The 14,039-nt window shown below is 40.7% G+C and overlaps 1 protein-coding gene across 5 annotated transcripts in view; it reads right to left on the bottom strand.

Moving 5' to 3' along the window:
* atp8a1 (ATPase phospholipid transporting 8A1) overlaps window positions 1-14,039 on the bottom strand; it is a 114,124-nt gene that overhangs the window by 76,655 nt on the left and 23,430 nt on the right. For all 5 annotated transcript variants that reach the window (XM_083980857.1, XM_083980859.1, XM_083980858.1 and 2 more), the window contains 5 exons: window positions 9,890-9,989; window positions 7,315-7,413; window positions 3,258-3,303; window positions 2,974-3,014; window positions 364-437 (listed from right to left, as the gene is read on the bottom strand). In XM_083980857.1, the coding sequence (XP_083836983.1) occupies window positions 364-437; window positions 2,974-3,014; window positions 3,258-3,303; window positions 7,315-7,413; window positions 9,890-9,989 (360 nt within the window). The remainder of the gene's footprint in view (window positions 1-363; window positions 438-2,973; window positions 3,015-3,257; window positions 3,304-7,314; window positions 7,414-9,889; window positions 9,990-14,039) is intronic.

Below are 14,039 nucleotides of genomic sequence, written 5' to 3'. Positions count from 1 at the left end.
AACAAAAAAAAAAGTATTTCAAAGAAGGACTGTGCATATTATGTTGTAAAACAAAATACAACATGATAAGACGACTGCATAAACGGCCAATATTATAGCTGCCAAACAACAATGTAAAGGAGAAGAAGGAAAAAAAAAAAAAAGGACAGGAACAGGGTGTTTAACACTGCGCCACTGTGATATCTGATTGTTGTCAGAATAATCATGGGCCCCCTTTCCTTCCTCCGGTGTGGAAAATAAAATATTTCTCATGTGTGTCTGGAGTGTCAGTGGAGTTATGTCTGGTCCCAGTTGGTATACACACAGCCCCCCTGTCTCTCCCACCACTGTTTTTTTTGCTGGTAATGTTGTTGGTTTCCTGACCTGGACGACAGAATGACGAGGTCAGCCGGGAGGTGATCCCCATTTGCAGCTCTGACTACTTCCCCAACAGCCACCTGATATTACCAACCACGCACCAGCAGGGGGCGAGAGAGAAAGTGTGGCAGTTGTTCGCAGAGGGGGAGAGGGGGGGGGGGCAAAAGAGGAGAGGATGAGATGGGAAAACAAGGAGGGATGGAGAGGGTAAAAGAAAGAAAAAAAAATCAACCACAGACGGACAAATAAACAGCAAACACAGGGGAGAGAGACAACTGTTTCAGTTTAAGGGAGGTGAGAAGAGCACAATGATCAGTCCTGTATGAGCAGAGGGTATGGTTGGTCATTTGTTCTCCTTTTCATTAAACCATTAGGGGGAAAAAATACTGCTGTGAAATCGCTTTTAAACAAAAAATAATAATGGAACGCACGACATGACCACTAAGTCTTCCAAATCAGCATTTTTTTTTAGAGAAATGTGAACATAATTTGGATTAAATTTGAATAAAAAAATGGCTCAACAGCAGGTCCAAATGGTTTTTGAAAAGGTGAAGGAGGTAGGTAGGTTTATGTTGACATGATTGGTCAGTTCTAATCCAAAATCACATTACCACCGTCCCACCTAGAGAAATGATGGGTGTCACATGAAGATTCATAGCATCACACCCTGTTTCCAGACTCTTAATGTTTTTGTATTCGTGACACCAGATTTAAAATTTATATTTTTAAGAGCAGGGTTTTTCAGCCACTTTAACAATCTACCCATCATCTCTTTAGGCAGAGCCGAGAGAGCAAGAAGAAGAAAGGAGAAAGAGGAGAAGTTCCCCACAGCTCTGGCAGCAGGGTGGACTCCTGTATACCTGGATGATAAAATGACAGCATCCGCAGGAAGGAAATCACTGCCATTTACTCTAATAACATCGCCCACATCAACCTGTGAAAATAAAGTGTTTACTGCTGTGGTCTGCCTATGAAACGGCATCAGAAGGAAACATGAGTTCAATATCAGAAGTAAGGATGAACAGCTGGAGAGATAAAAGGTAAGTACAATAAAGTAGAACACACTGTACGATCCTGATGAGGAGACGCACAGAGGAAAACAGCTGGAGTTTCTCTCCCATTATCTGCTGAACTTTGCGTAACGAGTGCAGCCACTCGGCAGATACCATCATTCACCAGCTCCACTACCAAGAACGTGTCTTTATGAGCATCTTTAATTATAAAAACTTGTAATAAATTAGCAAATACATAAACTAACATGTTCTTTAACCACTGATGTTGTGAAGAAAAGAACGTCAGTGGCAGTGACAACAAAAGTTAAGTGGTTTAAAATGTTTTAGTTGGCAGAACCTTGTCTTAAATCTTTAACTCAAGTTTTTTTCAAGTCACATTTTACAATTACTTTGTGACTGAATAAAAATTCAGGGTAAAGTCAGCAACACTCACACATGTAGTTTGCAGCTGAAAAACAAGATTACATAAAAATGCATGACTCAGGAAAACAATCTTACTCCCAAAAACCATGAAGACCGGCCTTGGTATTAATAATAATGAGCACAATATTATTCAAGCCGCCCTCGAAGAGTTTTCTTCTTAAAGGAACTTGGAGACCAAATAGAAATCTGTGAGAGAAGCTGCTTTTACAATATGCATGATGAAGATGTAAGAAGCATTAATTATTCAAACCTTGGCTTTTTAGAGTAGATTTTCTATGTGTATAAAAGAGACGGACATTCACAGAGCAGCAAGTAATACAGTGATTTTCTTCCTGCAGGAACCAAGTCGATGCATGAATCAAATATTTTGTTATATCTTAGTTACAGGAATACTGTAATACAACACTGCTTCATACAAGGCATCGTAATAGTCTGTCAGTCTAATCGTATTCACACCCATAACCCCGCCCCTCAGCATCTGTAATATATTGTTGTCTTACTTTTAAAATGTCTTTTGTATTGTGTCTCAAATGTTATGTATGTGGCTGTAGTTTTCTCTTTAATAACTGGTGCATCCTCCCATCTATCAATAGGTTAGAATATTGACTCTATATCATATAATAATAAGTGTGCCTTCATCAGTGTAGTAGTTGAGATGACATGTTTACACAGACACATCTATATCTAGATATATATTCTGTTCTGCTCTATATTTCCTGATAGCAGGAAAATATCCAGGTTTTATTGCACTTCCACAAGCTGAATGTACTGTCTAATGGATGAGGCAGAATGACCAATTAATAAATCGTAAAAATCTACCTTGTTTCTGCTCTGCCTGGTGTTTTTGTCTCCACATTGTCTGCTTTTAGCTAAATCGTTCCAGCCACAGTAATAAAATTGTTTCATTAGGAGGAAAGAGAGGAAGCTGCTCTCTGTCCTCCAGCATGTCCATGTAATGACCGTCCACATGGAAACACTGGATTAATTAGTTTCTGGATTCTAGAGGGGTCAGAGGGTGTGTGTGTGTGTCTGTGTGTGTAAAGTATGTGTGAAATTTCTCTAATTGACAACAGCACAATAGACGGTGGAACTGGCAGAATGAATGATTTGTTTTCTGCTCCAGATGCAGGAAATGTGAGCTGGTTAAAATGGCCATTAGTGACACATTGTGTTTACATACCTTCTCCCAGTGCACAATTTCCCAGGCACCATTCCTCAATACTGTTGTCAGTGATGATGGGGAAGGTGGGGTGGGGTGGGGGGGTTGATGTAAGAAGGAAAGAGAAAGTAAAAGAGACAAAGAAAAGCAGAATAAAAGATGGAGACAGACAGAGAACAGCGGTTAGAAAACATGTGGCAAACTGGCATCATGAATTTTATCCATGGTGTAATGCAGACAATATAATACAATCTAACAACTGGTTTTCCTATTTGAAACCATGGTTAATAAATGGATTTCAATACCTTGACATTCCTTTTTGTTGACAACACTGTCAGCATTGTGGCGTTTCTGTCGAGGAGAAAAAAGAGGACAGTTTTCACATTACACACACATTATCCTCACATAATGGAGAGAAAAGAGAAATTCCCCTTAAAGCCCCGGGGCAGCTTGATCCCTTAGAGAGAAATAAACATGATGTGAAGTCATACAAACAAACAAAGGACAAAACAGACTAATCATACAAAGAAATACCAACCGAAGAAGTTGACTCTCACTGTGCAGTACAACTTACTACAGTGAGACCAGGACATGGACCTATTTGAGTCTGCAGTTACTGTACAAGCTGAAGAAAGGTAACACCTTTGCACTGGCTGCACTGTGGCTGTGAATATTCTCACTATGACCACACAATCCTTGCGCGGACACATGTCATGCATTATGGCATTTAAGCCGTGCCTACAGTAACATGACAGCAGAGACATTTTGAGTCAGGGGTTCACAATGAGAATCCAACACCCTTGTATTGTAAATATTTATCTTATCTCCTATATTTGTAACTCAGCTTTTTCAGCCAACATGTACAAGATCATTTACAATACCATGACAACAACTGCAGATTGCAGTTCAGCTTTTAATATGCTTAATTAGGTAGAAAAACATGTCGGCAAACGTTAAACAAACATTAAAAAAATTCATTAACTATCAAAAATGTTACACTTAGCACACATTTGAATATACAGTATATGGAGGCCCTTCATTGAATATGTTAAGGACTCAATCAAATCAATGACTCATCACTGTGGGTACAGCAGTTTCCAAGATTGTGATTATTCATATATTTTATTATAATCTTTTTTCTTTTCTATTTTTCTCTCAAATATCCGTAATTTTTCATTATATTATTTACCGTAATAAGACTCCACTATGTGGTGTTCATAATTTGTTCAAATAACAGAAGAACCATGTTGGTTGGTGTTCTCTGCCTATGTGATTGTTTAGTTTAATGTTATGTTTTCATCATAATAAGGCTGCTAACCTATGTTGTATGACATGTTGCAGGAATGTCAAAGACTGTATTTCCTCCTGCTGCTTAAAACTCAAATAAAGATATTGTGAGGAAAAGAAATAACGCTACACTTGTTGAATTAAATGTTCATATGCTGACATTTTTTGCTCTTAGCTACAATTTTCTGTTTTGTGACACCCTTAATACAGTTATGTCAAGCAGTAGATACAACACTCTCCGGTCACGTACAGTAGCGTGCACTTCCAGGCTGAGCAAACTATACGATGTGTTCTCTGTGGGACCACATCAAAACCCAGATCAGCAGTATTAAATCCCCTCATGTCCTTCCTGTCTGCTGAACAGTCATGCAATCAACTGTGACTTCAACAGCTGATTCCAAGGGACAGCCTGTCAACTAGCATCACGCTGAGTAATAATGTGTTGCTGAGTCCGTCACACATAAATAATCACTCTGTTTTTTTTTTTTTTTAAATCTGGCACTTAAAAGCAGCGTGTGCAGTGCTTGATTAGCGAGGAGAGGACACATCCACTCACATCGCCGCTAATAATCTATTTACTCTTGAAGATCTGCTGAAATTCGAATGCAACTTAAAACTATTTTGTGTAATTTGACAGACTCTACTATACATTTCAAGAGTAAAAAAAACAAAAAAAAAAACAAGTCACTGGGAAGCCGGAGCAGCTGAAGGTGAAGTAGATTGCATCAATACAAGCTGGGGACATGGGGGAGAGAGGTATTTGCTCTCCGTGGCCAGATTTCTCCATTGACCTGTAGCTCCTCCTTACAGTCACAAACACAGCGGCGGTCTAGTACTACAGCTGCTACAGGAGCATATTCAGTGTATCTGAACCACCAACCATTTAAAAGCATCAAATGGGATCTGCTCTGAAGGCTTTGTGTTTTTTCTTTCTGAGGAAGCCTTTTGGAGGAGAGGTGAAACGTCTTCAAGAACCTCAAGCGACTTCCAGTTGCCTTTGCATAGGTCTTAGAAATATCACGACCTAGATGACGGAGACTCTTCACAGACCTTTTGCACTTTTGTTCCGCATCTGCTCTTTCAGGTCCATTTCTCTCTGATTTTTTTTTTATATTCCAGTGTATCTGTTTCTGTTGCTTTCACTGTTGTATTTTCTCTGCAGTCCACTCCCCCCACCCTTCAGTTGAATCAAATTTGATTTAACATCCCTGCAGCGTGCCGTAGTGTCTAATGAATAGGTTGTCTGAGTCACGTGACCTCAGCCTTTCACTACCTGTGCAACATCCAGAAAAAAAAAGTTTGTCAGTAGAGACCTTTACAAAGCTCATCCATCATCCTCTGTGCAAGAGCTTTGAGCTAATTTCACTCAACCCTATCCATTCTCGCTGTGCACACCCTCCTCTGTTCCTGAATGTGTTGCAACAGCCCAACTGTATTTACTACAGCAGCATATCAACAACTTTTTCTTTCTTTTGCCCTTCACTCTCTCTGTCTTTGTCCACCTTGCTCCTTCAGTCCCAGTGGCCATGAAGGAAAAGAGATGTACTGTATTTAGATGATGTGTGTAATCACAGTGCAGAGGAGAGCGAGTAGCGCACAGAGGGTATGTGTAAAGACTGCAGTATCAGGTCTCTGTAGACTTCAGCCATAGCCGAGGAAAAAAATGAAAGCAGCGAGATAAAAGGCGAGAGCATCTGCAATGTTACCTTGATTAACCTGCTAATATTGCTTCAATGTTCTGTATAATAATGAGCAGTGAACAAGGACGTTTTTACCACACAATGGCAACCATTGTTCTTTGGTTTTGCAATCGCTGTTTTTCAGTCTCAGATTGAGTGTTAGGAAACTATTTTGAAATGCAGCGCAGTGTAATTCACAGTGTTGCATTTCAGATTGTGAGCCACCCAGAACAAAGGGCCAGAGTGTGTGTGCTGCAGCAGAGAGAGAGAGAGAGAGAGAGAGAGAGAGAGAGAGAGAGAGAGAGGCAGCAACAAGGTAAGACACACGCTGCACAGTGTGTGTTCATAGTGCATGATTCATGAAGTTTAGGGTCGATGTTGCCCTGGCAGGTCAACTGGTGAGCGACAGCGCAGTACAGGGAACAGACGTGTCTGCAGGTGACCTTCAGCAATAAAGACAGAGTCATCACCGCTCCGTTCCCATGTTTTCCACAACAGGCTGAGGGGGAAAAGTGCTGCGCTGGTGCCTTCAGCGCAAGATAGAAGCTAATAGTATAGAGTAACTGTCCACTGGGACCTGCATAGAGGATCGCATTGCAGGGTCACTGCAATACAGTAGAATTCAACATTCCCTCACTTAGTTCAGAAAGGCTTGAGTGGAGTGGCACTTTGAAGCCTTTAACTTGCAGCAAACAGGAATCCCCACGATAAAAGATTTAACTAAAGCAAAAAAATTATACAGAGACCCGATTGAATAATTTGCATTATCTTGTTTCAAGCATCTGTATAACTGCCCAGACTTTGCTTGAGGGCAAACAGTTGTTTTGTTTTGTTAGTACTAACCGCCTTTGTGCATGAGCGTTCAGCATCTAGGTTAATTGACTGAGTGAGTACTCTGGGTGCAGCAGGCACAGCTGTGACCTCTGAAATCACTGTGTGTGTGTGTGTGTGTGTGTGTGTGTGTGTGTGTGTGTGTGTGTGTGTGTGTGTGTGTGTGTGTGTGTGTGTGTGTGTGTGTGTGTGTGTGTGTGTGTGTGTGTGTGTGTGTGTGTGTGTGTGTGTGTGCACGTCTCTGTGGGGATGGTGTGTCTATATGTCGGAGAGTATCCTGCTGTGGTCATATAACCATCACTGCCTCCTCTCGGCTCCACGGGCAGCCGGCGAGCACTCCGAGGACATCCTGTACAGTATGACAAAACAAAAGACCACACTCTCTCTGGGGGGGAGGAGGGAGACGGACTCCTCAAGTTTAAGGTATGTCAGCTGCAGACAAGGTGGGTCACTTTTCATAGAATCACAAATAAACACATCAAAAGTAAAAAATCTCTTTACTAACAAAGAAAATCTAACACCAAGACTTCATCAGTGTATCAAATGTAAATTGTTCTCGTCTCACCAGGTCTTCAATGAACTCCTTGACAGCAGCCACCACCAGGATGAAGAGCAGCGGCACCAGTGTGGTCCAGCGACCCGTAGGAGACACATCTGGGATTTGCTGAAAGAGACACACCAAAAAATTATTTATTCATTTTTGTTTGGAAAATTATCACACATAACAGATACATTCCCTTATCCAAAACCTCATACTGTCTCATACATCTGCATGCATTAAAAAGGACAGTAACAAATGTTTGAGTCACCTGTTTCCAGAACTACTACTTCCATCATCTCAGCAAACAGCATTTGATGGACTTCAATAAAAAAGGAAAACAAACTCCAAATTTCAAAGGAGGCATATATAATACAGTGGAAACCACTTATAGTGATCACTGATAACTAAGGTAATCAACCACTTATATGGATCAAAAGGCTTGGGGCAGAATCATCTCTATACAAATGCTGTTTTAATAATTAGTTTATAGTAATCAAGAAATCCGCTTATAGTGTTCATTTTAGGTCATTTTATGAATGAAAACATGTGCAAAAACAATTTTAAAACTCTGTGTGTTTATTTATTTCTTACTCCCATGATTCCTTGCCGGACATCTGCTTCTGCTGCTAGCTAACGTAAATGAGTCAACACCGGGCGCAAAACACCGGCAGCAAGCGCACAAATCATGACTGGAAAAAGGAAGTCATTTTCTCTTAATGGAAAACGTAGTTTCCTAGACGCTATTTATAATTTTAACCTGTCTGCGCAGTAATTAAACTTGCCTCTGGAAAAGCATTTGAAACAACTCTACCATATTTTAAACATTAAATAAAATTGCTGAAGCTGTCTCATTGAAAAACTATGGAATTTAGATGATGTTCTGCATAAAAAATGAAAAATCGGTTAATAGTGCTCAAGGACCCATGTGATCACTATAAGCGGTTTCCACTGTACCAGCAACTTTCCTAATGCTGTGACAACGCTCTTCCATCTTTTCTTGATCCGTTTTAAATTAACAGTCAAATACCTGTGTAATCAAAGCCAAGCCCTGCCACAGGAGACAGTCAGTTACACTGCTCCAAGGAAACTTGCATGTAACAGATCTGCTCTCCTCCTCATCTGCATTAGATGTTTTATTCAAGGTCAGGAAATCGACAGGGCCGGTAAACGCTGCTTGCTGCTTTTCAAGGCCACTGGATAGAGGCCTTTTTTTTTTCAAGGTTTTGAGTTTCACTCTGCGCTCATTCATCATCTCATTCATACACTCAGTCCAGCTGTTTGTGCATACATGTTCTAATTCTGCTGTCATTTCAGACGCTGCCACTCCCTCCCGCCTGCCTGCCTTTCCCGCCAGCACAATCACCTGACCTCCTCCTCTTCCCTTCCCCGCCCGTTCCCCGTTCCCTCATTAGCTAGTATATATAACCGGTCCGTTTCCACTCGCTCTCTGCCAGACCGTCTTTGTGCCATGTGCCTTGGCTTTCCAGCGCTCTGATCTTTGCCTGCCTCTTTGATCCTGATCGTGTCTTTGACCTTGCTTGTGTGTTTCCTGGATTTTGCTCCAGCCCAACCCCTTGTACTTGATTTGCCTACTTCAATTTTTTGCGTCCTTGTTTTTCACTCGGCGAAGACTCTAAGTTGTTTTGCTTTTAGGTCCCTTTCCTCAGAACCGTGACTTTCCCATCCTTGAATCCTTTCTCATCTCATCGTTTTTATGCGGGGTAGTCTTTCAAAGTGAATATACCACCGTTATTTAACTTCATCTGCTCAGCTTTGAACACCTGAGACATGGATTCAGGCTCCGTTCAAATCGTGTAGTATGACTGGTGGTTGAGGCTTTCGTTGTTCTTAAAAAGGGATTAATGCTGACCTGTACTGTTGAAGCGCTGCACTGCTAGTGCTGAGATCTTTGGTTGTAGTTGGGCTTGGGCACTAATCAAAAGAGCAGATAACCAGTCGTACACTGATACTCTCTGCCCAGGAGGAGCTTATTTTCTTTATCAAGTTTAATGCTGAAGATTTTCACATCACCCAAGCTATTCTACTTGTGGCTCTAAATCACTTGGGCTATTTGTCTCTCTGTGTGTTGCTTGAGTTCGATGTAGTTTCTCCACAGCTCTGTAGTGGCACGGACACAGTAATGGACCAAATTATAGCCCTCCATGGCACCACATGCATTTCGAAGGCATGTAATATGTAGTATAAGGTGTTGGGCCTGCAGGCATATCTAGTTTGCTTTAAAAGGAGGCACACATGGTATTACATGTATTATTCATTATCAGGATATATAAAGTACTCTCTCTCTCTCTCTCTCTGTGTACGTGTATGTGTGTGTGTGTGTGTGTGTGTGTGCATGAACTTGACTGTGTGCATATGAAATTACAGATATGACCTTTGGAAATGTGTCTAGGTTATGACAAACAGTAAAAAAAAAAATAAAAAAAAACATTCGACTTGCACAGCAATGGGAACAAAGCAGAAACAGAGGTTGAGCAGAGCAGATATTTTATAATATTAATATTAATAAAAGGTAGATCTTTGTGTTTGAATCTATGTCACAGCGGCACTGAAACAGCAGCAGCATCACATCACGTCTTACCTGCAAGAGTGCAATGAAGAGAAAGAAGGCGTTGGCTGCCCTCCTGAACTGTGAGTAGAGGAACCGGGGAAGGAAGGTGAGGACATTATATTTGGCTGTGCTGAAGACCGGATCCAGAAGCAAACAGGCCGACGGGCAGAGGAAGAAGAGAGAGAAGGACAAGCACATAAAATGATTAGTTCAAAAAAATCTGGAGGGTACATTTTAAAGACATTAAAAAGAAAAGAATATAATACTGCATTGTCTAACCTTGAGATTCAAACATATGTGAAATAACTACCAACTTGCCCCCGAGCACATCTGTTCCACAGGCTCGTTTTCGTTGCAGCCATAGGTGTGTGTGTGTGTGTGTGTTTGTGTGTGAGACTGGGGAACAGCAGAGACCAGTGGAGGCAATGATCATAAAGAATAATTAAGAGGAGGAGGAAGGGCGTTGACAGAGGGAGGGAGTGTAAAGAGTGAGCTATGTCGCCAGGGCTGCAGCGGGAGGGGGAAGGTGGTGGTGACGGTGGTACTCTGAGGCTGGTAGAGCCATCAACAGACACCCCCCCTACCCCCCCCCACACACACACACACACACACACACACATCAGACCTCCAGCAGTCTGATTTACAGCTGCATTAAAGGGCCAGTCAGAGCAGCCACTTTGAGAGAAGATATATGCCATGATGTATGCCAAACCGCTGGCAGGGCTTTGCTTACTCACGCGCACACAAAAGCCGTCACACATACACAAGCAGGATATCAGAGAGTATAGCCTCAAACGCATCTAAAGGGCCAAAGCATATGGAGGTTAACATTAGTGTTGCCACTGTTTTACTCTTGTTCGACTGAATCTTATTTGACAGGCACATTTTTTAACACATTTTTTCCACTTATAGCACATCCACCAACACAATGCAAAGTGATGGAAAGGGAGGGTAACACCAAGTTAATTAAAAAAAAAAGAAAAAACTTTTGTATTCACTGTCATGATGGCTTCCTGGTACAGTGGAGCTGTCTGGGACAGAGTGAAAGCGAGCGAGTAAGAGCGAGCCATTGTTTCTGACAGCAGTACAATGTACGACCAGCCTCAGAGAGAGTCCAGTCACAACAAGGGTCAAGAATGGACCAGCTTTGTTTCACTCCACAAACTCTAGTCTTCAGTCCAGTCCAGTAGATATTTCAGTGACAAAAAAGGGGAAAAAAATACAGATATGAAATCTTAAAGTTCAACCAACTGAATTTATAGCATGGAAATATGCTTGAGTTTAAGGATCGAAGAATCAAGTGTCCAGGGTTTCCAGTCACTCATCTGAACTTTTCTTTCCTAGGTCTTATAGCAGGACATTTAGTGACAGGACAAGACGTCTGATTCTCTTCTGGTTCATCTAAATAGAAAAGTCTAAACTTGGAGCCACTCACTTTTCAAGATGCACAACTTTAAATGTCACAGAGAAAATTTAAAATTAGCATGAAGTACAGTAGAACTTCTTAAATTCTATACATCTCAGGTCTTTGGTTGACTCTTAAATTATATTCCTTATGACCCCTCTTTGCCTTAATGAGATACAATAATACAGTATTTAATTATACATACACAATAAGGGAACAATAACAGTTGTAAAACTGATGGAAGTTGTGCAGGTTGATGCCTGGAGCTGTATACATTTTTGTTATGCATCTATCCATTTCAAAAACAAACACGGGACACTGGAGGAGTGTTTGAGCTGAAAGATAAACATCAGAGAGAAAAGCCAGTTCCTTGTAACTAAACAAAAAGCAAAACGTCAAAAGTCAAAGTGTAGGACAAGGCAACCTGAGAACCAGTCTAGAGTCTACACACAGCAGGGACATTAAAATGGAACAGTGGCAGAGTACTACAGTATAATTAGGTCTTATAGTATACATTTGATACATTATACATTATGCACATTTGATATGCATTGCTACTGTGGCCTAATAGTGCAACATCACTGCATGAGGAGGAAGCTCAAAGACTGCCACTATGAACTGGAAAACCAACATGTTGAGTGAGGTCGTAGTAATAAGGAAGTGGAACAAGACTTTAGTACATGTGATTATGTGTGAGAGGACCCAGTGTGAAGGAAGACATTAATGAATGTGTATCCTTTTAGGCTATTATTTTCACTCACAATATTTCTGTAATTTCCAAAGAACATTTTCAGGAAAAAAAAAACAGGAGTGACCTGTTTTTCTTTTTTCCTCTTCATTCAAGATCATTTTATGTTTGTTGTATAGTCACCTTTATGTGCAGCAGCCTACTCTCCATGGTGACACACTTTGCCATCTATCATCCAAAGCCCATAATAATACCATGAGCACATTTGTAAAGGGTGACCCCACTGGGTATTAAACCCTGTTAGTGCTAAAGCGTAGTTACTGCTCGAGTCTATCCCCTGAGATACAAAGAAACAGCGGCTGTGAGGCTCCGTCGCAGGTTAAGCTGAAACACTTGGCTTCATCATTCCTCTCATTCAGTACATTTTTCATGCTGTGATTGAGATCATCCTCCGGTTTCTGCTCATCACTTTCTTTTCTTCACTCCTCTGTCTAAACTCATAGGGGTAAAACTGAAATGAGTGCAGACAGTGTCCTGCTCTCTTTTACACTACATCACTTCTTCCACAGAGGGAAGGCAAGATAAAGAGCTTGTTTAACTCTCCAATGGGTGATTATGGATCTTACATTTTCCTAACAGTGTTCTGCGAATCTACAATATGAGACGAGCACTTCCTCCACTTGTTCTTCTCCAAATTATTATCCATGCATCGCTGATCAGAAAAATATTTAACTCTGGCTTTTAACATTCTCACCACAGTAGGAAAGTCAAATATTTATTTTGGTTTGTCTTTCAGTTGAAATTAGATTTGTGCAAATTAAACAGCACTGTTAATCAAACATCGTGTTGCATGTTTTATTGAGTAGCTCCCTGCCATCTGTCAGCCACACCTACTGTATTGACACCTTGTATCTTCTCTAAACGTTGGAACACCCAAAAACGACGTGAACCGTCTCCCTCCATTGACATTAAAAAAAAAAAATTAGATATCACTATATAATGCATTATATCACTAGATTTATATTGCAAAGTAAGTAACATGATTAAAATCACATAAACTATTTTTGTTCCATCACTTTTTAAGCACAAAATGAGGATTGCACACCTTGAGGAAAGCCATCATAAAATAGTCTGCCATTCGGAGAGTCCTGATTACATCCACAAATCTGTGTAGCACTTTTAAAAAAAATAACTCCAGAGTAAAAAGAAAAATCTGCATCATGTAAAAGTTGTTTCACTGCTGCAGTTTCATAATTTTATCATTTTATTTATCTTTAGATTGTTATTGACCTTGAACAGCAACATCTGTTGTAAAGCGTTGAAGAAGATACTAATGAAACTAAACAACTTATAAATTACAGATATCAGATCCTCAAACGCTCTTTCACATTTCACATAAAAAAATAGAGGAAACAACTTCATTCACCTGACTCAGACAGGTGGTTACACAATGTCTCCTTCATGCTTAAATGTGTATGTAAACACAACCGCATAAAGCTGGTTAGACCAGTAACCTGGCATGACTTCCTGTTTACTAACCTTTAAAGATGCTTACCTGCTGTCAAACTGAGCTTGCTAAACCTTAGCATGCAGTGTGTGTCATGTGCACTGGATATATTTAATTGTGCCATGGCTTTGCAGTTAGGCTCAGATTTGATTTTAAAACCCACTTAGTATTTTGAGGCCGATGTAAATACCACTTAGAGAAAAAATGTGTATTAAATGCAGTTAGGTGAATAAGACAAATTGTTTTATGTAGTGAATGTGCATGTGCGTCATGTCTGTGTCCATGTCTATCTGTGTCTGTGCACGTCTTCAATCGCCCCCTTGTTTTCTGCACAAGACATGCAGTCTCAGCGTTTCATGGTAACGCTCCAGTGAAATGGTTTGTGCAGCCGCTCCTCTTTGCCACAGGATTAATCACCTTTGCATTACGACCAGATCTGCCAGCTGAATAAACAATCCACACAGCAACCTGGGCATTTAATAGAACAACAGGTGTGCCATTATGACACATGTGTGTGCATCTAGAGCATCTAGACATGTTCCTGCAGGTAGTGATGCTGCAGACGGAGAATGAGAGCGAG

This window comes from Trachurus trachurus, assembly GCF_905171665.1.
Source record: "Trachurus trachurus genome assembly, chromosome: 10".
Classification (NCBI taxonomy): domain Eukaryota; kingdom Metazoa; phylum Chordata; class Actinopteri; order Carangiformes; family Carangidae; genus Trachurus; species Trachurus trachurus.
This window is presented reverse-complemented; position numbering and strand designations above follow the sequence as displayed.